Raw genomic sequence first — 25,451 nt, 5'->3', positions numbered from 1 at the left:
CTTTGGGGATGCTTTCTAACACCTTGCCCTACTGATCAAATGCAGCGATCAAGTGCGGTATTTGCTCAGCAGTTTTCAGTAAGAGTAGATATTTCATGCCAAATGTTATTTACATGTGGGCTTTTTGGTAAATTGAATAGTGCCCAGGTGATAAATTTGTTGCTCTCACATTTGCTAAAATACCTTTGTATCTTGACCTTCTTCTGATAAGGTTTGTGAAAATAATATCCTAGTGCATATTTAGGCCAATTTTATCACTAAGAGAAAGAACTTTGAGTGCTTTGAGGGCTTGAAGAGGTTTTTTTTCTTTGTTTGCTTCAGTCTTATCTCTGTGGTCATGTTTTCACTGTCCACTCTCCTGCATAGTAAAGGCTGAGTGGGAAATACACAAAATATCTGAGGCTGATGTTAATGCTGCAGGAATATAACATGGGGGTTCAGCGTTGCACTGTACAAGCTTGTTGGTGCTGATGAATTGCCTTGTCACAGAGATGTAACCAATGTTATGAAATCTTACTCTGTTTTTTTTCCTCATAGAGATGTCACAGTGACTGGAGGAGGATGTATGACATGCTGTGTTACTGCCTTAGGACCAGAATGCGTTGTCTGCTTTGGTGCAGCTGAGGGACTAAGGGGTTTATGTTACTAGCAGCTTCTCAGGGTGCAAGGCAATCTATTGGTGCAATATAGGGCTGCGCTAACTGATTTTGAATGCAAGGCAAACCTTCTTTGTTTTCTCTAAAATTTCTGACATTTTACCAGGTGATGATTCCTTATATGAGGGAAGTTGAATTGTATTTCCTACCACTCTTATGGAGTAGCCCAAAACAATTTGATATAGAGAGCTTACAAGGTTGTGATCTCAAATGATAAAGGTATTTAGATTTGGGAGTGGACTATAAGACTGAGATATTTCTGAATGTGATGCTGCTGCTTTAATCTAGCATGATTATTTCTTTCTTGTTGAGTTTAGAGGATGATTCCCTCCAAGCATCTCATGAAAAGATTGATTTCATCCTTGTGACCATTTTGTAAGATTTTGTTGAATTACAATTATTGGTTTTTCCACTTTTGCAGAGGAGGAACTAGGGTACAAGTAGTTTAAATAACCTGCCAGAGGCAAATCTGTGACAAAACAGACTGCAGCAGCTGGCTGTCCTGAGCCCAAGTGTCTAGACTGAGAGACAGTCTTTTCCCCATAACAACAGAATGCTATTGCCGAATTTCATTTTGAACTGGTGTGTGCTTTTGGAGCATTGAGCGTCGAATAGATCACAGTCTGAGCTTGATTTGTGTGAATACTATATTTCAGGTGTATGAATAAGAAAAAAAGCTGGTAAGATACACTGTTAATTAGGAAATGTGTATGTTTTTTAAAAAAAGGCAAAGCACTACAACTTGGTTTAACTTTCAGCCATACCATGCAGACCATTTGAAGCTAATGTCTCTTCGTCCACCTGCACCCCTCCTTGTGATATGTGATGAGGGTAGGGTCATTTTGTGTGGTAGCATCTAGCGAGATGCATCTGCTCCTTTGCTTTGGCATAGTTTCCAGCTCTCTCCCACAGAGGAATGGGATTGAGAAGTCAAAGATGGGGCATGAAGTGATATGAGGAACACGACTGCTACCAGGCTCATGGCAAAGGTCAGGTGACAAGGGTCTAAAACTCCATGTAGCAGGCTAAATAAGGCGTTCTGCTGTGTTATTTAGCTTTAGAAGTACAGGGACCTGTGGCTGTCAAGAGAGAGGGAGACTGAAAACTGGCCTTTGACTTACTGGGTTGTTGCGTTTAAAACCTACACTGCAAAGCCTTGAGAAAGCTGCAAGAAGGGTGGCAGGAGATCACAACATGGACAAGGAGCATGACCAGGAGGGGGGTCGACTGGGAGCATCTTGTTGGAGGAGGGCACTATAGAGAACAAAGCACCTCAGCAGCTCCTTAATCTATTCCATCTGTAACAGTTATTTATGTTTGGTTTTTTTTTTTTTTTTTTCCTGCAATAAATGCAGCAGGCGAGGCCAATAGTAATCTATATCTCAGTATGATTACCAGCAAGCAGAAATCCCTCAGAGGCTGAGACTGAAATCTTGTTCTTGCAGCCATTGTCCCTGTGTAAGTGTGCAGAAGATGGCAATAGAGCAGCAGATACCCTTTTTCCCTTCCTGTGGCATTTTTCCCTATGGTCTTCCTTTCCTTTTGTTTTTTCTCTTTCTTTTCTTTTTTCTTTTTGCCATCACTCAGGTGCCTGTGGATAGGAGGATAATGCCTTACCCTGCCACACACCCCCAATAGAGAGCAAAGAAATGACAGGTTTAGACAGGCATTGTTTCTCTTGGAGATATGCTCAGCTTATGCAGTGGTGTTTGTTAGCCATAAATTTTATGAGAATGTTTGTAAGCTTACAATTTTGCCTTCCTCATGGTAGGTTTCAATACCTCACATTTCATACTGATTTGCCAGGAAAAATATTTGCAAGGAACACTATATTTGTGTGATATTTGTACAATACATTAATCAACCGCAGGTTTTTTCTCAAATGTGGCTATGCATATGGCATAGGGACATTTAACACAACATACAGACTGCCTGAATTGCAGTATTTTGTGGAGGTTTTTTTGTTAAATAGAGAGCATGGTATGTAGTTGGAGAATCTATGACTTCAGAATTGCAATGATTCTTGTACCAGGAGTACCTCCATGTATTGTTTTGCAATGATATGCTGTTGAATATTGCAGAAAGCACAACAAATAATTTGCTGTTTCTAAAGAGTTCTTATTTTATTTTAGACTACAATTTGCATGACAAGGTTTTCTTCACATTGGCATGAGGGCATATTTGAGGCATTTGACAATTTTCTGTCTAGTCATTTTCACGGATAGTGGAAAAATAATTTTACTTTGCATTAATGTTTTTGTTAAAAACATGGATTGTTTACCAAAATGATTTTAAATTCAGGCAAAAAGAAATTATAAATGTTCCTAAACAATGATAGCTAAAATACAGTGCTGTATATGAGCTTTCAGTTTGATAAATACTTACTTATGAGGTCATAAATACTTGAGGTACAAAAGGTTAATGTAGTGTGAAAGGCTGTAAAACACAGCGAGCAACCTGCTAGATCATAATGATGCATTAGTACCTTTCAGTATGAATGCTAGTGGTTATAAAATCTTTGGGTTGAATTTATTCTGTAATACAAGAATGTAAAGCCAGAGTATCTTTACTGTGTAGTTGTACTTATCCTTTTATATTTATTTCTCTTTGTAAAAATAAATAAATAAATAAATAAAAAAGGCCTTTCATCTGCTCATAAGTGCCCACTGACTGAAAATGATAAAAAACTCTTTTTGACTAATATAATTTCTGAAGAGCATATGTCATAAGTGTTGCTTATGTACTCAAAGTAAGTAATAAAATAAAGTAATACTCGGTGATTTTTTGCCTTCTGTGTATTAATAAGTTTCCATGAGATAAAGTAAGCAATAATGCATAAAGGAAACAAAAGTGGTATAAATTCTGTAAAGCAGTAATGCAATTTACCTTCGAGGAGAAAGAAATAAAGTGCTAAATTCACAAAGTGAGCATTTACTGAATGATAAAATTGACTTTATCATAATAAACTATAATATTTCTCAGTCTTGGAAGTCTTCTGCAGTTTATAGTTGACTCCAATATGCTGATGCAGCTAATATTTCTCATTTAATATCTACCTCTGTGAAGTGTTAATTTTCATGCTTTGGTGATCATTGCTTTTTACTGAAGCAAATGACTTCCTCTTACTCCTATATCAGAGCTTATGACAGATTAGGATAATTTTACTGTAATTAATCTTTTGAGTCAGTTCCACTCTTTTCAATGAAGTGCCATGTCTTGGCCAGGCTAAATTGAAGCAGTGAATAAAATCTGGAATTAAATTTGAAAAACTTTTATTTGCAGACTGTTGATACTTGCTTTCAGCCGCCTTTGCTCTCTGGTTACAAAAGAAGTATTTTACTTTCAATTTATTCTCTTAATGAAGTACACCTGTATCTGGAGGATATTAAATAGTTTTGAGGATTTAAACAAGAAAAATGTCTACAGGAAAATATTTGATATAGATACATCCATCTCCTAATGCAGAAGCCAGGTCATTTTTTATTATTATTTTTAGATGTTGAAAATCAACACGTTCTGTTCTTATTAAGATACAATTTAGAAGTTGATAGTGTTTGGATTGTGCAAATATATCTTTAGTAAATCTCTGTAGATTATTATTTTTAGTTTAAGACCATATTTAAATTTGCAAAGAACAGTGTGAGCAGTTTCTGCTCTGACAGAATTAGCACAGAATACCTGTGAGAGAACAGAAAGTGAAATATGCATCTTGTAAAAGCCTCCATAACATCTCTGAAAATAATGTATTTCTTAACAAATCTTGAGATGGTTTATTTTATTTTGGGACAATTGGTCAAGCTAGAAATCCAAATAACAAAACCCCGGTAGGCCACTATATCAAGTTATGGATATATGACTCATATTGTCAAATGCCGCTTCGTATTACAAAATACAGGATTTTGATGATAACACAAAAAAGTATTATATATTACCAATGCATACTTGTATATTAGGTTATGAGGCTTTCTGTATCATACTTCTGGGCAGAAACTTAGTTTGTTTATTTTGTTTGTTAGGGTTTTTTGCTGTAATATTCTCAGAGTCGGCATTACATTACAGCAGCCTCAACTGTTCAGTCATTCTGATTGACTAGCTGTATATTTCAAGAGTGCCTCTTCCTTTTTTTTTTTTTTTTTTTTATTAAATATCCTCCTCATGCTACAGTAATCGTGGATATTCTTAATAGAATTGCATGGGGGAACTTAATTAACCTTTTCTTCTTCCTTTTTATTTAAAAGAAATTTGAAGAAATCAATGGCGTGGTTTCTAATTTAATGCATGCCCCCCACAATGTCTATTAGAGGTTCTTCACACGAGTAAGTCAGGTGAGACAGAACTGCTCATCTTTAGCTCACAATTCATTTTCTTTCAGCTGAAATCTTCACCTGACGTTCTAACCGGGGAAGAGTAAGAGTCCTGAGTATATGCGTTAATAAATATATATTCTTCATTAATTTATATAATCTCGTAACTGCAGTCATTAAAACATATTGGATGGTTATGCAAATTACTGAACGAATTTCAAATCATACCTACCACTTGTGAGTCTCATTTTTTGACCTGCTTTTCTTTCTTTCGTTTTATAAATAATAATTAAAAATGATTGTGATACTTTTTCTCTAGCTGTTGAGCAGTCAAGAGATGCACAGTGTTTGGGAGCAGATGAATTCTTTACTGAGATGGAAATGAGCAAGACATTAAAGGTTTTAATGTACAATTTTAGTTGTAAATCCAGTTCCAGAAGTCCGACAAAAAGCAATTTTGACAGTATTTCCTTCAGAAGTAGAGGAAGGGAGAGGTGTTACAAAAGTAGATGATACTAAATGTAGATGCAATTCATGCCGTATTTCCGTAAGCTATTCTTTTATCTTTCTCTGGATGAAGTCAGCTTAAGTATTCTCAGCTTATTACATTTCTAAATGAGTTTTACTCCCAATAGCTGTTAATTATTGCCATAGCTTCCTCTCATATTAGTGTCTAAGTTCTACTCACAAAATGAAGATTCTTAGGTCATCCTGAAAAGTTTGTCTTTATACATTAAAAAACCCCTGTCATTTCCTCACATTGCTGAAGTACAGTATATACAGTGTAGGCTTGGTTGTCAAACTGATTGACCAAACCTTTTTTTCCTTAAAAAGCAGTAAATGCAGTAAGAGTATAAAATAGAATGAAAATTCTATACCTAGAAAAGAATAAAAAAGAACCATGAAATGTTTGGGGGTTTTTTTTTGAGTATATTTTAGATTACCAAATGTTTTGTATAGCAGCATTTTAGCTAAACGTATTTGGATGTCCCTAAATCACTGAAGAAACTCAAAATCTTGTTTGGCTGAGATTTTATACAAGTTAAGGAGACAAGCTTAGGGTTAGAAGCAGGTTTCAAAAAAATAACTGAATTTTTCTTTTTTTCCTTTTTTTCCAGTTTCAGTCCACTAACCTACATAGATGGTTGACTTGTAAGGATTTGTGGGGCTTTCTTTTGCAGTAGAGGTTTGAAGTACAATGAAAAAAATGGAAAAACAATTCGTTAAGCTTTGTGAAAGACTGGCTTTGGGTCAGAAACTGGCATTATTCCAACAGAGGGTGGTGGCTGATAAGCTGACTGTGCGATGGACATCTGGCAACAGTATTCTTTTGTTAGTTTTTCTTATGTTCCTTTTTCCTTTCAATTGGCAGGAAATAATAAAGCAGACTTTAGTTGTAGTTCAAGGAATCTCGTGATCATTACAGCTTACAGTTACCAATATGTGAGACAAAGTGTGTATGGAGAGACTTCAATTATGTTATGCATGTTCAGGATAAATGGTGGAAAGGACACCGTAATGCAGAAAGGAATAAAAATCCTAAGAACTAAGAGATCTTGCAGCAATCATGATTGCATAAACCAGAAATATATAAATAATAAATGCATTTATTTATTTATTTACATAGTTATACTATTATGCTGTTTACTATATATATGTAAAGAGAATGTGCAAGAGAGGAATGTGGAAATCTTAGATATACAAGTGAGATTTAAAGGGAAAATAGTGTAACTACGTAAACCGATGCACAATGAGGAAAGTGATTATGCTGGAGTACCTTCCTGTAGCATATTAATCCTTCCTCTCTGAAGAGTGTCTTGTTGATTTGGGTTGTGGCCATCAGATGCTAGGTGTTGTAGAACAGTGATGGGAAAAGGTGACGTACAGTTGTCATTTGCTGGCAGTGTGTTTACATAATGTTTATTCTACTGCAATTTCAAGCAAAGGTGTGAAGGCTTGCATTTTTCTGTGTCTAAGAGTTTGTTTCGCTTTTGCACAAAGTCATTGAAAACATGGTTCTCAGCGTGTATGGGATATTTTGTATACCTCAGAAGTATCTGGGCACACTTAGTACATCTGTAATATTCCTGCAAAATCATTGTGAAGATTAACAAGCTGTACAAATTTTGTCCACTTTTTAGTATTGTGAGGATTTTCATGAAGGACTAAGCATGACAGGAGAAAAGGAAAAAGGGATATCCCGATTTGATTTTTTAATAAATAATTTTTCAAAATGCAATGCATGCCAGACCCTCTAACAGATGTAGGAGACGAGTGTTGTGGAAGCTATGTGTTCCAAGATAGTTAAGTACTTTTATGAAATAACATATGTTTGGTGTACATGATGAAGGAAAAAATGAAAAGCCATGTCTTTACAAATGCATAAATATAAGTAGCATAAAACCAAATAGGAATTAACTGAATAATAACCCTACCTGTACTTAGAAATGGATGTACAGAATATTTTAAGAAGTAATCCTGGCATTTTTCAGAAAGATCACATTCCCACTGGGTAATGGAGAGAACTTTTTTTGAGGGGGGAGCTTTGCTGAGTAGTTGCCTTTCTAGAGTTTCTGGCATTTTTTGAAGTAATTGATGTCAGATACTGGATCGGGATAACCATTTGAATGATTACATTTGTGATGCCTGGTATTTGAAACAATACTTTTTCAGAAGAAACAGAGTGTGCAGAGAATTCAGGATTGGCCCAGATAATTGCAGTGAGCAACTCAGAGCTGTTGCTGATATTTTTAGAAATTTTTGTTGTGTGGGTTGTTCCATATAAGTAGCAACTAAACTGATTTTTTTCTCTTACTTGTGTAGACTAAAGTTCTGTTTGAAAATTAACTCCAGATCTGATTATTATTGTATTGCATTATTAACACATCAATGACATCAATAGCAAGTATTTTGTTCAGTTAGTAAATCATTTTTTTCGGAGGTGACGTGACTTAGAGACTAGATATTGTATTCCTTTTCTTCATATGCACCCGAAACAGATTTGTGAGCTAAGTCAGGTAAATTTGAGAAGCATTCTCAATACTGCGAGGCTGGACAGGTGCAAATGAAGAATAACCAAAAGAAAGTGGATTTTCATCATTGAATTGGAGGGCATAAATTTGGTCTGCACAAACTTTATTGTTGATGACAGTATTCAAAATAAAAGAATCCACTTAATGCAGTACTGTTAAATTAAAAACAAAAGCATATTGATTAAAGTGACCAACTATGAGTCAGAAAAGGAGAACCAGTCTGTTATGTAAGAATAAAATGCATTTATGTACATAATTTGCAGAGCACAAGAGCACTAATTTATGTCAAGCAGGAAAATTTTGCCCATCCAAATTAGGATTTTTCCCACTCCCTCTTTAGATCTTCTTCCTTTGCATGTTGTTTTCTTATGATATTCTGGCACCGGCCTTTATGAATTGATCCTTGTCACGACCCTGAGGGCACTACTAGGCCTTACTGGTGCTGCTCAGCCTCCCCTGGGCTTCCCAGCACACTCCCACCCATGGCCCAGGAGCTCCCTTTCAGTCCAGCCCAGGGCCGCCAGCTCCTGCCCCAGCGACAGTGTGCGAGCACTGGTCTGCAGCTTGGCCCCAGCCCTGCCCTGCCCGGCCGTGGGACCTGCTGAACTGGACTCTGACCTGCTGATTGATCTGCTCTGTCCTGTTCTGACCTCAGATCTGCCCCATCCCTGTGGACCTGCCTGCTGGTTGCTGGGCTGTGTCCAAGCCTGATTATTGTCACTGAACCTGATCTTGATTTGCTGACAAAGCAAGTAGGATCAACTACAGTAGGTTGCTCAGGACTGTGTCCAGTCAAGTGTTGAATACCTCTAAGGATGGAGCTCCACAAGCTCTCTGGGAAATTTGCTCTAGTGTTAGATCATTCTCACAGGAAATTTTTTTTTCCCAGAATCTAAACAGAATACCCTGTACTTCAGCTTTTGCTCATTGCCTCTTGTCTTGTGACTGGGCACCATTGAGAAGAGTCTAGCTCCTTCATCTTTACTCCCTCCCATCAGGTATTTATGCACATTGATAAGATCCGTCCAAGTCTTCTCTTTTCCAGGTTGAACAATCCGAGCTCTCTCATTCTCTCCTTGTTTGTCAGATACTCCAATCCCTCGCACATTGCTGACTCATATTCCATTTGTCTTCCAGGACTCCCATGTCTTATTCTGCAGAGGTCACTGCCCTGTGCATGGGCTTGTTTCTTGCCAGGTGCAGGTCTTTGCACTTCCCTTTGTTGAACTTCGTGAGGTTCCTGTTGGCCTATTTCTGTAGCCTGTCGAGGTCCCTCTGCATGACAGCACAAGCCTCCGCTGTATCAGTCACTCCACCCAGTTTTGTTTCATCTGCAAACAACATTACTAGACTGAGTCCCATTTCTGAGAATTCAAGAGAAGATGAAACTCTGTAATAATGTCTGAGGGAGCATGGCTGTAACATCCTGTACTGATTCCTGAAGTGAACTACAGATAGGAAAACTGTTTGAGACTATTATGGCTAATGGCTTCTCTGTACAGATGTTAGATGAAAATAGGTGTATCTTGACTGAGGAATTTCTGGTTGCTGTGCTTGAGGATGAACAATGGGAGAGGTCTGTTGGCAAGCTCGTTGTGAGAAATAGGAAAAGATAGAAAAAAAGCTTTAAACTCTCAGTGCCAACTCTCCTGATTCAATGGTTGCTATTAGAGAATGTTTTCTTTGCCCTCTTTCCTGAGAACTCTTTTCCAGGAAAGAAAAACCTGATTTCAAGGGGATCAGAGTTCTGTTTCCACTTCTTCAATAGATGTTCCCTTAAACTTGAGTATCAGTAATCAAAGTTGTTGCCCAGTTCTGCAGTAAAAGCTGCATTGGTGAAGCTCTGTAACAAGCGGCATTCATATGTTCAAGGAGAATTCACCATAAGATTAGCATTCACAGCTAGATTTGAATTGGTGATTTAAGCTCTTTACAAATTCATTGAACCATCCAGCACCGTTTAGATTTTTTTTTTTTTTTTTAAGTGGGACAAGGGAAGGAAGAAGGGATATTTTCTAAAATTTTAAATTGTCTTCCATGTTAACGAAGGAAAGGTGTTGGATGAGCTTGAAGAGGATGAAAAAGTCTGCTTCTGGTTTACATAAAGCATAATGTTCCATGATGTGGACTTCTCTGACTTTGGTTGGGCTAGCAGAAAACTTCGGGCACATTGCCTTGACCGTGATAGTGCATCTAGTGTCCTATAGAAAGGACAGCAGCAGAACACAGTGGGCACAGACATGCTTTTCCATTCAAAACATTGTATCTCTTTTGAAATGCTACTTGCATTTGGTTGCAACATGCTAAGATATTGAGAGTACCAAACATAACCAATAAGAAAAATAAATCCAACTATTTTTTCAGGGAATGGCAGTAAACTAAATTTGAAAAGTTACTATCCTATGTAGGAGCTGAACTGCTGTTTGTTAAGTTGGTGTATAGAAAGAGCAATGTGATTTAGAAAGTGTCTTTTTGTGACATGGAGAACCCTCAAATTCTTCTGTGTTTCAGAGGGTTCAAGGATTGACTCCTTGGGCTAAGACATGCAAGTGAGCAATGGAAAGTCACAGCAGGAATTCAGGAATAGGTGAGAGGTCAAACAATGAAAAACCTTTTATCATGCTGTCACGTTTTCTTTCTTTTCATGAGCTTGCACTGCAGCAATCAACCATTCTCTCTCAGCATGAAACTCTGCTCTCACAAGTTCACTCAGCAGTTGGTTGTGTCAACAAAAAGGGACTTTACATGCATGACATAAGTCTAGTTCAGGGGGGGAATTCCAGAAACTAGAGTACATTGATTCCAGCTGAGGGTAAACATTGCTTTCTAAACAACTCTTCATAGCCAAACCTGCAAATTTTCCATCTAAAGACACTTCTTCCCTTCTTTTAAAGAAAGTAATGCCCTTTGAAGCTTTGTAACATAGTATTTCATTGATGATTTTTTCATTTGGACAAATATCATTAAATGTCACAGCATTGTACAAGGTAGTCACAAACTTTAAAAGATATTTTTGTCTAGATAGAAACTGTTGCCAGAACAAAGGATTTAATACGTTTTATTGCAGCTTTGCAACCTTTTATAATGTTGACTTATGAGGGATAATACTTGCAAGAATTTTTAAGCTATTTTGAACATTTCGGAAAAGAATCTCATTCTATTTTATAACAGTGATGCTGGTGCATGAATGAATGACCACAGGTAAAATCACAGTTGCCTTCCTGTGTATTGAGTTATGTTGTTTTGTGAATAATTTCTTCATATATTAAGGTAATAACTGAGTTGGATAGAAGAACTTATTTAGGGAGAATGAGTGGATTTCCAGTAACCAAGTTATTGCCACAAGCTTTGCATTAGTCAGAAAGTCTTGGTCTCAGGAGCATTGTGTCATGATTTATTGCCAGAATGTGATTGCCTTTCAAAGTGTAACTTGGAAGAAGGTGTTTCAGAACTCCCATAACAATTAGGCATATTTACCTGTAAGCGTTACAAAACATTCTATAATTCTTCATCTATTTTACTCCACTTAAACTTTTTTACTTACTGGTACACACTTTTAGATGGCAGATCTGTATTTTTGGATATTTAGAACTATCATATCTATTCCCCATTAATACTTCCAGAGGAAGCTTTTCAACTCCTGTTTTATATAACTTATCTGTATAACTACGTAATCCCTGAACTCCTTCTCTGTGGTCGGAGTAAGTGGTGGTTTCCAAACTGGCTTAAGGTGACCTAAGGCTGTGCTGCCATAGAAAGGAATAGGCCTGTCCTCCAGCTTTCTCTTACCCAACGTCATCTACATGTGTCCCTTTCTGCAGTTATGAACTGCATCAGCTCACAAAGTCATTTTATGAAGAAGTGTAAGTTTCCAGTTAGATTAATGGGTCTGAACCAACATTCATCTATATAAGCGCTGGAGTAAACACAAGGCGGGGTGGAAGGAACTCAAGTCCCAGGGTGGCACAAAAGGCAGGACTTTGTGTCAGGTGTGTCGTTGAGACTTTAGTTGATCGTGAAAGCACACCCTTAGTATTCGTTTCTTTTTAGGCACATAAGAGGAAACAAGCTCCATTGTGAGAGAAATAACAGGGATGAATTTGGGATGTAAATGTGTTGAGTCATTTGTGGGCAAAAATGCCATGAGCAAGTAATTTTTTAGTGCTAAGGATACTGACAGCTTTTTGTTCTTGTAATACTTTGATGGATTTATCAGACAAGCTTGTGCGGTGTGAAGCTAGAACTCCCATTCAAATGATATCACTGCTTAAGATATTTAATTTGGATTAAATTAATGCGTTTGTCTTTTGACCAGTAAAATGTTTCCTAGTGTGTCCACTTTTTTTTTTTTTTTTTTTTTTAGGGATAAACCCAAGTAATTTATTTTTAAATTGTCCTGTGAAAATATCACAATAATTTAGTTTTTGTAGATGTAGAATGAACTTCTAAAAATGTGCATAGAGTGTATGCATTTCATTCTTGGCTGATGGAGCCAGGATGCAGCTGATTAGAAAATGGTTTTGTTAGTTGTTGTTATTGTGATATTCATGGATGGGATCAGTAGGCGGTCAGAAATAGTTATTGAATCAATGCAAACAATAAATAATTCATTAAAGAAACCTCCTATAATTCCTTCTCCCATTTCAAGTTATTGATATGCTCATGTCAATTGGATGTCCTTAAGTGAGCTTGGCAACTGCTTAGTTACTCAAAACTCTTTTAAAACTTATCATGAACATTCATTTAAAAATCATATCTGTTCTTTATACCGGCAAATTTTGCCTAAGTTTTGAGACAGCATGTTCAGAGTCCAAAACATTTATGGTTTCTGGTGATCCCACTCCAAACATGATTGATATGCTATTCCATGATATCCTGCTGACTATTTTAGAAGAAAAATGATGAGCCAGCAATCGTGACGTAAAGCCCTATGTAAGGGCTATATTCCATAATGTTAAGGAAGATAGATTGGGGAAATAATTAATGTAGCCAAGTAATTAATAATTCTGTGATTGCCCTGCAGTACCAGAAGCTTAAGAAACCTATCTTATTGCTCCTATCTGTCCTCAAAATTAATGATTTCTTCTTTAGGTTGCTAGCTTTCTATGCATAAGCTATCACAATAATAGCAGCCTGTGGTATCACCATCCACAATGCATCCATCTAGAAATGAAAGCAATAATCAGTACTACTTTGAAGTCCCCAACCTGGAATAATACCCAGTACGCTGAAGCCCCAAAGCATGCTCAATAGCAGGAACCACAGAAACTGCTGAAGGAAAGCACAAAATTATTCAGATTCTTTTTCATTTGCCTGTAAATTGGATTAAGGGATTCTACCGGGGTATGCTGGTGTGTTGCAGTATATCTAAAACAAATGTCCCAGTCAGAGTCAACTGTCTTACGTTGTCTTCCTGGTAGTAAGTTGTATTCATCCAACTGATCAAGGACCTCTAACATAAAATATTCCAGGGGAGGTGGTTGTCTCTTCTCACTTAAAAAAGGTGCGCTGACACCCTGCCCCTTCACCAATATCGGCAGCGTAGACAGACTGACACCCTGCCTCTGACCGACATCAGCAGTGTAGGCAGGGTGCCGCCACATTGTTCATGCAAGGTACGACTCTCTCAAATCACGCTGCTGCTGGTGGAGTCGAGGGGTGGCGCGACTCTTGTCCACATTCAAAAGGCATTTACACAATTGGCTGTTGCTGCCAGGTGACCCGGGCACCAAGTGTCCCTGGCAGCCCACCGGAGCCATGGCATCGCTTATGATCCAGTGTTTGCTATCGGTGATAGGGTGAGTTGCCATATGGGCGCGTCATTGATCACCTTTCTTACTGCCTCAATAAAGCTTTGTTGTCAGACTCCATTACTGCTCAGGCCACATGCACTTATATTGAATGTAGTATGAGACATGCGGAACTGGAATTGTGTAGGGGCTATTCTCGTCCCCTATGTCTGGGAGCAAAGAAAGGTGAACTTCCCTGTCTTATGCGAAACTTATTTAAGGCAAATACTTTCATTAGGTTGTTAGAATTTTGGACTAGCTCCTACAGAAGAGCAGCCACTTTTTCTTGCCTTTGTTTCTAAATGCCATTCTACATGAGGCAATTGCTTTCTTGTGAAGTACAATGTTATGAATAAATCTGTTCTGCCTGTACAAAACCAGGCTTGCTAGTCTGTCCAGTTTCATCACTCAGGTCACCAAAACACCATACAACTTGCAAGCTAAGTGTATGTGTCTCACATTTTGTCTCAACCTTGAAATATGTATGTTATTAATAAGAATAATAGGCACAAGTGAACCTCTAACGTTCTTTTGCCAGTAGTGAAATGGAAGGGAGGACTGCTTTTACGCACTAGTAGACTGGACAGTAGCCAGTGTGATAGCTCAGTGCTTTAGAGACGGGACAAAACAGGGACTTAGCTGCTCTGCATGTTTCCTTTCAGAACTCTCATAGGGTATGGTGACAAAGCAATTGCTTTGGTTTGTTTTCATTTGGTGTTTTGGATAGTAAAATGGTTTAGCAAAGGATATGAAAACAGGAACGTTATGCCTTTTGTAGTCTGGGAAATTGAGTGAAATTAATGGGAAAGGTGAAATTATTTTGTCAAGGGGGTATAACATTGGGGTGCAGTTCTGACCCAGCTGGAATAAAAGGGAATTCTACCACTGAAAACAAGAGGGTCTGTGTTTCCCCTGCAGGGTTTAAGTCTCAGTATCTCTGAAACCAAGCATTCCTAGAGTATGAAATATTCACAGTTACACTGGAAATTTAGCAGCATTTATCAAATGCAGTCATGATTATACATTTCTTTGTGCATAATGGCAAGTCCCATATCTGTGTGCACTTTGCACTAGATCGGTAGAAAGAACAGTGCACATTGTCTTCAGAAATGGATTCTTAGGGGGATAAATTGATGTGGCATGAGCTGCATGCCTTGCAGTACGAGATACTTAAAAAAGTTTTATCTTTAGAACTAATTTGAAAAAATAATCTCACCTTGTAATACCCTGAAAGCAATGAGACTTAACTATTGATCTTTACTCATGAGAAAAGGATAACAGAAATGCAGTTGACAAGAAAAGTCACTGATACTTCTGGTAATGTTTATCACGGTCGTAAAAAAGCACAGTGATAGAATTTTTTTCATGTGTTACACCTTTGTGTAAACATTTGAGTACAAACAGATATATCTGCGTAGGCAACTCCTTTTCCTCTATGTGGTTATGCTTCTGGGAAGCACGTTGCGGGGCTGGGACTTTTCAGAATATAAATTTATCGAAACCAGTATGATTAATTAATCAGTCAATCTATTTAAGAAAACAGGAAAGATACAAGCCCATCACATTTGTCAGTACACTGTTCATGGTATATTTGGGAAACAGTATTTTCAGAAAGTCCCAAACTCAGTTTTAAGTTATTCTTTCTGCTGCCATTTTAATGGCAAAGTAACTTTTCAGAATCTAGACCCTTTTTAAATGGAAAATGTGCAATATTATCTAAGGAAAGTGTGAAGTTGATTTACTATGCATGATTTTTTCAGTTCTTTGTACACATTCAGTACGGTTACATTTTTGCTCAGGACGCATATATATTTTTTTCTGCTGAACTTTTCTCGATTGCTTTTTTATCAGGTTTACAAATCAAATCAAACAGGTATATTGCAGAGCTCTCTGATATTATTTTCTGCGCTTATAGCACAATGTATTGAATTATGCTTGCTCATGTACGGCTGCTGCTATTCTCTCCAGATTGAGAGAGGATGACTGTGGGGGCTGTAAATTCACTTGGCTTCCAGCACCACTGGCTAAATCAAGAGCCCTGTTCAGGCTAGAGAAGAGACAGAGCAAGTGTTCATTACACAAATCAATTTGGTCAAAAGTGCAGCACAGTGGGTACTCAACCATTGCTCACATAATATTGTCAACTTAATCAAATAATGCCTAGAAGACATTCACAGGCTCTTTCTCTCTGGGAAATAACTTGATTGGTGCAGCAGGAAAAAACAGGTGCTGTTTTGAGCTTTTTTTTCTAATTTAATGAGCTTTTTTTTTTAAATTTAAAATTCTGAAGGGCTTTACCTTATGCGGATATGTATCCATGAGAAACTCAATGTAGCACTAAGTTTGCCATTGAGTATATTTTAAAAAATAATCTAATCTATTGCTTTTCTTCTCTTTCTTTTCTTCCTGTAAGTATTTTACAGGTTATTCCTACTAGACTTAGGCTGTTCTTCCTCTAGACTTGGTGTGGGTTTAAAAAATATGCAACCAGTTTGTATTTGTTTACAGATTATAGAAGAATGATCAAGACTTGATAAAGCTTTTTCAAGTTATTCTAATACAACATGTTTTCAGGTTGCCCAGGAGGAGATAATAGGTTTAGTTCAATTTTAGGCATTCCTACTGTTTACGTTCCATGTACTCTTTAAAAGCTGAGATTAAGGACAACTTTCTTTCTGTAGTGGCATGCAAACAGCTATTCTGTGACAGAATTTCATTACATTTAAAACAGGGTTTGAAGGTGAAAGATTTTGTCTACACCACCATTGTTTTGTAGAAAATGAAAGAGATTAGTCAATGAAAAAGAATGGAGGGAAAGAGTAACACTCACAATTCCAGTGTAAGAAACATTATAGGACCAATTGTCTTCAGTAACAGACAAAAAAGGATACAGAAAATTTGTATTTGCTGGGAAGGAGAATGGAATTGTTTTTTCTGCCCAAACGGGGTGCACCAGGCCCTCTCTGATTCCAGGTTGACTGAACATTCTGTTTTCTTGCATGCGGTGCCTTTGCCACAAGTACTAAGGATGGGAGATGACATTCTTGTGTCCAGTCAGGAGTGACCGGGGAAGTGGGTTTATATTAGAGCTTGATGAAGGTTTTAAAGCATACTTTTTTTTTTCCCCTTAAATTTCTGGGTGAAATATGTTGCAAATTTGGATTAGTGAGGTCTAAAAAAAAGACAAGGGGAGATAATATTTTCTGCGAATAGGAAATTTTAAAATTTATTTTATCCAGAAGAACATCTTGTTTAGCAGTTTTCTTCACTTTCATAAATTTTTAAAATTCCTGGGGAAAAGCTAGAAAGTGAAACAAAAAATTTATTAGCTGAAATCTTTTAGAAAATGGTTCTTTTCAGCTAAATTACTACTTTTTTGATAAATGATAGTAGTTTCTTGAGGCAGCACACTGGATCATGTGTTCTTTGGTTGTGAGATGGAATGATCTAAGACTCTTCGTGGTTCAGTTGCCCCAAAAGGAGCAGCAGCTCTTAAAGGACTAGATACGCTCGATAGGTGCTTCAGGAGTGCAGCACAGGCCTCTACCTGCATTTCCATAATCACTACAAAACGAATTTTATTAAGAATTATGCATGCCTGTTGCCAGTTGTTAGAAGGAACTTTTTCAACCACTAAACTTCTAAAAACTTGCAGCATAACTGGCCCACCTCATTTTTCATTGCATTTCACTTCCTCTCACTGAAAATGGAAGAATTGGTAATAGAGACAATTGTGGAAAAACTAGGCTGGCCAAAAGAGATAGTGTTTTAAACTGATTTTAAGAACTTGATTTCAGTGTGAAGTCTTTTAAGAACTTTAGTGAAGGCTTTTAAGAATAGATGATTTCTGTGTCTAAAACTGAGTTAAGGAGATGAAAAATTAGTATTTTGGTAAAGATAAAGAATTTCTTTACAAAACATTAGATTTTATTTCAACTCTCCTGATGATGGATTTGGTTAAAAAGTATACCATATATTTATATTGAAATTATTTTATATGAAATATAAAATCTTTTTCTGAAACACCCTCTTTAATTTGGGTTTGCTTACCTGTAGGAATGGTTTCAATTTAAATTTATTCTAATACCTAAGCCTTCAGTAGCTCACTGAAGTAAAGGGAGTTCATCTCAATTTATTTCTGCGTATGTGAGAATTTGGTCTTCTATTTCTGTATTCTGTATTTATAACTTTCATTATAAGTTTTAAGACTATCATATATTAAGATTCTTTAATATTTTATAATTGCAGATATGTGGTGGAATGGGAACCAAAAGCAGTATGTGTGATTTGGCCAGAAAAGGCAAGGAGTATGACAGCCCTAGGCGGTGATGTACTGAAAGAGAGAGAAGAGCAAATCAGTAAAAACAAATTCTTGTAATATAGGTATAAATATTGAAGACAACTGATACTCAAAGAAAAGTTTTCTATCATCAGATGTAACTTGCATTAGCTTTGGTAACAATGTTTTCTGAATGCAGACTAGCGAAGGATTTTCTTTTCTGTGTCATTTTTTCCTGGGTATATTTTAAACTGGCAGAGAATTACTTCAGATATTGTAATGAAAGATCATATACAAGGGCATCTGATTTTAGTACTAGTTTTCTTAAAATCTTTGTTATTATCATTTACACCTCCACACACTTCTGGTAGCTGATTTGATAATTTCAGTGATAAATATTAATATGATTCTATACTTAGGCAATATTATGAACATATCTATTTCATTTAAATTGGCTAGCTCAAGAAGTCAGTTTCACGATGTTTGTTTCTCTGAGGGGTTAGATATATTTCCTCATTTTTTGTGTTAAATAGTTTCTCTTCAATATTTATGAGATGATAACACAACATGTTTTTATTAAAATGGAGATATGTATGTATGGAATAAGACTGGACAAAGGTCAAGAGAAAAGTGAACTATAAAGAGAACTATCAATGAATAATAATAACATGACACAGGGTCTTAAGATAGAGAGGAATATTTATTCTCTGAAATGATAAATTAAAATTGACATATGAAGACATATATCTGCGCAGAGATGTAGGCATGCCTCACATGATTTTCTCTGAATGTTGTCCATACCTAAATTAAATTTCACCAAGATTAAAGTTGTTTAGCTCATATATATCGATTGAGTGAGAAATTATTATGTAAAATTGAGCATCTCAGTTCTGTATGGAGTGCCTGCAAATGCAATCAACGGTCGTTAAAGGATTCAAGTTTCAGCAACTTATTTTAACATTTATAACATAAAATGCTCCTGGAAACTTGCAATTGTGTGCAATTGTGTATTAATAGATATCCATAGCAAATGTCTTTTACATAAATAAGATTTTGTAGCAGTGTCTGTCATTTTATAGTCAATAGGATGCCAAAGTTTTCATCCTGTGGTTCCCTCCAGGCAACGCTCATCAATAATCTGCTAAAATATGTAACTGTTTATTAGGTTTTTTAAATTAGAAATATGTTCTCAGTGGAACCAGAAAAAAAGTCATGCAGCAACTCGGTGGAAATGACCTTTTGGTGAAGATGACAAATGACATCTTAAACCTCAGAGCTACAAACTAACCTGATACAGTGCTGACTGACATGCATAGGAAAAAAGCCAATCTGTAGTAATTTTCAAGGGTGCTGAGAACCCGCAGTTACCATTGATTTCTTACAGCACTAAGGGTCTGTATTACCAGTGCCTTCAGCTCCCAGTGCATTCGTAGCTTTAGTTCTTGGTCTACCTGTTTAGAAAAAGAGCTTCTTTTAAAACAATTTTAACTGTCACATGCTGGATATTTTTTTTTAATAGTTTTAACAGTTATGAAGCATGATATAGGGTTCTAGAAATGTTTAGGAACTTTACAGTTTCACAGAAATTCCATACCTCAGGCTTTGCAAATGGAAGCAGTTTGTTTTGGGGTATTTGCTGATGCCCTGTAATAAACATTGTATCAGCTGTGTCCACACCTGCTGTGTACATTGTGACCATGCTGGACCACATTGTACTCACATGATGCTGTTGTGACCAATTATGTCATAATAGAAGGGCGTAAAGTGCCGTAAAAAAAAAAAAAATCAGAATTGTGTTGAAAATTCATACCTGCAAAAACTATATGCTGTTGAAAATAAAGTTGTAAATCTTGATTAGGAAGAGCAGACAAGAAAGGAACTGTTCCCTTGTAATTTAAGGGGATGCCTTATCCAAGGTCATAACTGTAGAAGAGAGACCCTTAAAGGCCTCTGGATAACTACGAGAGGAAAAAAAGACCTCTTCATTCTGAAAATTATCATAGACATCCAGCTGGTAAGATTCAGTGGATGGGATCTTTAGTAGGCAACCGGAGGTACAGCACTAAAAGTCATGAATAATAGGGATTTCAGGTGATTTGATGCTTCCTGCAGCCAGACTGTCAGTTGAGATTGCTGTTGGAATGTGCTGGTGACAAGTTCTGTGACTGAATGTACAAAAGGCAACCAGGAGAGAGGTTCTTCTAGAACGGATTCGAGCCAGGATGGAGGGAATCTTTGAGAGTGAATACGAAACTGGGAGTCTTGGGAAGAAGGGTAAGAGAATATTTTTTCTGTGCATGATTCCTCACTGTAGAAGTCAGCCTCAGCTGGGTGATTATTACAGTAATTTCCCAACTGTCAGAAAAAGTTTTCAGTCTCAAAGAGGGAAGAAACCAATTAAAGAATATTCAGGTAAGTTAGGTGCGGTGGGGTTTTTTTTCAGTAAACTGTTTCTAATTAGCTCTGTTCCAAGGTATTTAAAGATTAAACTGGTAATATTTTGGAGCCGTTAGTGTCTGTCTCTGTTACCTTGTGGAGAATGAGTAGAGGTACTGGAGAACTGGAGTAGAGTAGACATAATGCTGTTTTTTAAAGAGGAGGTAGAGGGAGGTGTTGGTTATATAGGCTAAAGGGATGTGCTGTCGTCAGAGTTTCAGTCCTGGGAAAATACTGGAACAAGTAAATGCACACTGCCTTTTTAACACCTGAAAGTACAAGAAGAATAGCCATCAGCATGGATTTGTCAAAAAGATACAGTCTTTTACTTCTCCAGTAGCCTTGTGAACAAAGGAAAATCCTTGAATGTTATATTTCACTTTTCATAAGGCTTTGAGGCTTTCACACAAGACATGCTTTTAAGCAAGGAAATATGGTAAACATGCAACTGCAATAGGCTGGGTGGAAAACTAGAAACTGTGTTTAAGAAGTAGCTCACTGTCAAAATGAGAAGATTTATTAAAGAGAGTTCTGCAGGGATTTGTGGTGACTCAGTGTTTTCCAGTATTTTCATTAATGATCTGAATGATGGAATAGAGTGTATACTTATTAAATTTGCAACAATACCAAGCTGGGAAGGACTGCAAGTACATTGCAGGACAGGATTAGAATTCAAAATAATCTTGATAAATTGCAGGTATCGTCTAGAAAAATAAGATGCTATTCAAAAACATCAATGCAAGGTGTTTACACAGCAATAACAAACTGCACAAATACAGCATGGAAAATCACTGGTTAGAGAGCAGTTCCGTAAACAAGATTATAACAGATTAGAAGTTGTGTATGAATTTACATTGCCATCTTCCATAGGAAAAAAAACCCAATACACACACAAGGAAAAGCAAGTACCACCAGACAGCTGATAGTTCCAATGGTAAAATGTGCTGAATAGTTGGTTTTTGAATTGTGATCTCTTCACAAAGTTAAATTCATGACTCTATGGTACGTGACGGTAACTCTCATACAGCTTTGTACTCAGAAAATTAGGTCATACGTGAAAAAAAACCCAGACTATACTCCCTTTTATGTAATTTCTGTTTAACGATGAGGCTTGGGGGGTGTTATTTATTTATTTGTTTTGCATAAAGCATACTAATTTGCTTGATTGAGTCAGGAGAGGGTGTTGAAAGAGACCAAACCCATAATAGATCAGGACTTGTACTGATTGCATATTAGACTGCAGGGATGTAGTGAGGCTAATGTCATATTCCAACTTCAATTAATTTTTAAAGAAATATCAAACACCAGTCTTTAGATCCTCTAGCAATGAAAATATTCTCTTGAAATGTATTATTTATGTGTAAGGTAAATTGTATTCTAGCTCTTTGAGTCCACAGGGCTTTGAAACTTTCCTTTCTGGGAATTTGCAAAATCCAGCCTGCCCTCTGTGTATTTTACCTCCTTGGTGTTACTTGGAAATTTTTGTATAAGCTTCACATTCCAGTTTCAATTTGCTGTTATCCTTCTCCAGATCTCCTAGGCTCATCCGTAGATTTCTGGATGATAATATGCTTTGTAAAGACACAGTTATATTGTCAAGCCTTTTGATAAATTTTAAATGGTTTAGCTCTGTTAATTCTGCCACAGACTTCTTTAAGGGCATTTACAGGTATGAATCTTTGATGATAGTGACTTTCTGAAGTTTCTGGTTTTCAGTCCTCACTGCCCAAACTCTGAGACATTCTGTGCTGGAACTGTAAATTTCAGGCTTCTGTGAACAGAAGTGGTAAAATCCAAAAGAAATACCCAGAAAATAACAGTACCTGGATTTACCTATTTTACCCATAATTTGTAGCTCCTTCATTTTAGCATCATCTTCAGAAACCTCACTGGCTTTTGGGTGGCAATATATCTGTTCAGCTTCTTGGTACGGAAGTTGCTCCTAATGTTTTTGTATGCTAATAGTGCACAGTTCCACCCTCCTACTCCTTGTTTCTCATCATTTATATTAATACAATGAACAGAAATTACTTTTTCCAATTTGCATTGATACAGTATGCTGATTATGTAATTTCTTCCTGGGGCAGCCTTTGTTCCTGAAGCTGAACAGCACCTTCAGAAATCTTTAATTCTCTTCAGATTAATCTAATTGACCTTAAATTCTTCCAGAGTGTTGTATTTCAAGAGTTTCCGGTCCCTCATCCCCCACCTGCTCTCATACACCAAATTTCCTTCATATTTTTCTCATTTTAAGGCCTGAATGTAGAAAGTAATCTCTGTGGTGTCTATGGACGGAACAGTTGCCTAAAATCTAAATTTTGAATTTTACAGTTGGTTTTAGACAGCAAGAGATTAGCTTGGAACATGTTTTTGTCTCTTAACAGCTATATACCATGTTTAGTATTTAAATCACTAGAAATTTGTAAAGATGAACTGTTCGGTTTGTGGGACCCTGCCTGTGAGTTCAGGGGATAGCAGATGAAGAGATGTGGTGGCACTGACTCAGTTTTAGGTTTACACTTGAGCTGTTCCCAGTTCCTTGTTTGGATCACTTGAAAATCCTCCTTTAGTGCACACAAAAGTTTGTATTTTTGTACAACTATCATGGTGTCCCGTGAAATGTAGACGCTGCTGATGAACTGATGCTTCTGCAGAAATGATAAGGACCTTTATTTGTAAAGTGTTCTTAGCACAGAAGTATAGCCAATACAGGAAATTGTAGATGTTTGTATTTTGAATTTGAGAACATTTGCATTTACTGGGGAAGATGATGTTGCATTTAACTTGCTAGAATTAAATTTATATGTAGTTATTGCTGATGTAAATTATGTATTCTGTTTGAGTTCTTTTCCTTCCTCCTTAACAGGCTTATTGGTACTAAAACTGTGTGGTAAGGTTTATTTTATTTAACCATTTTTATTTTGCTTAAAACTGTTGTCTCTTAAAAGAAATTTGATATTAGCAGGAAACGGGAGATTTCTTTTTTTTTTTTTTTTTTTAAACGAAAAAAGTCAGAAAGACAAGCTGTACTGTAACATTAGAACACAAGAGAAAAATGTATACTTGGAAGATGAATATGCTCAGAAGGAAGAGGAAAGACAGTGAAAATAGAGTAACAGTTGTAAGATGATCCTTGTACTTTCATTCAACTATTTTCTTTCCTCTTTTTTTTTTTTTCCAAATCCCCTCTACCAGTGCAAAAGAAAATAACTGTGCTGGTTTTACATACGTGTGCAAAATCTTTTTCTAGTTAATGTGTGCTGTACATGCAGTGATTAATTAGGCACTGTATGATATCATTAAAGAACAGAGCCCAGAGATTTCTATAATATACTGATAGGCCAGCATTGGTTAGTTTTACTTTTTGGATGAAGGTTGTTATGTTTTTTCTTAATCTCTCTAGGGGTTTATAACTCTGTTCGTTTGTTAAATTGTAATACACACCAATGTCCCTCAATTATAAAATAGCATTTTGAAACTAGGGAACAGTATCCCTGTAAGAAGTGTCATGACATGATCTTATTTTGGTGAGAAAGAAAATCTGTAAAACTTTGTTTCCGGGTCTTGCTTTTATGTCAGGCAACCTTCACCACTGATTATACTTCTGTTCCCTTTCACAACTCAAGGCCTTTTCCATAATGGTGACCATTTATCTAGACAAAATGACCCTCTAGTGCCCATTAGCACTGCTTATGAAATGGCAACTAGGATGTGATGTGTTACCTACCTCCTGTGTAGAAGTCCCAGCGGCCTCTGAGTGAAAGTACTGATCTTATTTGAAAGTGTATAGCTTGCTTCTGCAAGTAGGCTGTTATTTGGACATGGAGATTCAGTTTCTTCCATTGGCAAACACTGATGAGGTTAAAGGGGTTTCAACAGTCTTATAATATAGGGAGACATATTTATTCATTATTTATAAATAGCTAAGAAAATCAACAAATAATAATCTCTTTCCTATTCTCCAGTTTATTCCAAATACGTATCAAAAATATCATTGAAAACGTATACTGTTGAGACAGATACAGAAACGGATTTGATGTTTATGTATTTCAACTTCTGGTATTCTTCAGTATCTTTGTCTGAGCAGATTTAACTTCTTTTTAATCTTTTTTTTTTTTTTTTTTTCTTTAAGAATTTAAGGCCACCACCTTATATTAAAAATGGCAAAATACTTACAGTGTGCTTTACTTTGTTTTACTTTACCCTTTTAGCAGACAGATGATGCAGCACAGACCGATGGCCAGCAACAGACACAATCTTCTGAAAACACAGAAAACAAATCACAGCCAAAACGGCTTCACGTCTCAAATATACCATTCAGATTCCGGGATCCAGATCTTAGACAAATGTTTGGTGTAAGTACTCACACTTCATTTATGCTTTTTTATATTTGCAATGCAATAGATATATTATAGGCAACCGTGAGAGCAGTATCTCTGATTGAGGCTGTTTAACCATTTTCAGTAAAGGTTCTCTTTTCATTTATTTATAACCAAACATCTGATTTGCCAGTCACAACTGGGAAAAGAAATTCTACTGATTCTAATGTATGTGATACAGATGAATGTATTCTATGTATTGTGCTGTTTTGTATTACATTCAAAAAGAGCTACCTACATTGGCTTAAAATATCGAATGCATATATATTCCTGCTGAACACGTCTGGATTTATATGCCTGTATTTATTGATTTTGGAGACCATGATGTAAAATAGTCAATGCCTGACCTCACGAGCAAGGGACCCAAATCTATAGAAGTAAGACATGGACTAAATTTGAGCAGGAAGTCCCGGAATAGGAATCCCTTCCCCACAGGTATTGTAGGTCTGTAAGCTTCTAAAGTCTTTGCCAGTATTTTTCTATAAGTCTCAATTTTTGCTTTTGCCCAGGCCATTAGCTACCTTCATGTGCATTGACTGTGTTTCACACATCTCATACGTGCTGTCAATTATAGGC

The 25,451-nt window shown here is 36.7% G+C and overlaps 1 protein-coding gene across 11 annotated transcripts in view; it reads left to right on the top strand.

Annotated features, from left to right (window-relative positions):
• The window catches only part of RBFOX1 (RNA binding fox-1 homolog 1), a gene marked incomplete at both ends in the record, with an annotated part of 1,359,850 nt that overhangs the window by 1,232,102 nt on the left and 102,297 nt on the right, over positions 1 to 25,451 (top strand). For all 11 annotated transcript variants that reach the window (XM_082312185.1, XM_082312182.1, XM_082312184.1 and 8 more), the window contains one exon: positions 24,708 to 24,851. In XM_082312185.1, the coding sequence (XP_082168311.1) occupies positions 24,708 to 24,851 (144 nt within the window). The remainder of the gene's footprint in view (positions 1 to 24,707; positions 24,852 to 25,451) is intronic.

Source organism: Platalea leucorodia (assembly GCF_965183815.1).
Source record: "Platalea leucorodia genome assembly, chromosome: 5".
Classification (NCBI taxonomy): domain Eukaryota; kingdom Metazoa; phylum Chordata; class Aves; order Pelecaniformes; family Threskiornithidae; genus Platalea; species Platalea leucorodia.
This window is presented reverse-complemented; position numbering and strand designations above follow the sequence as displayed.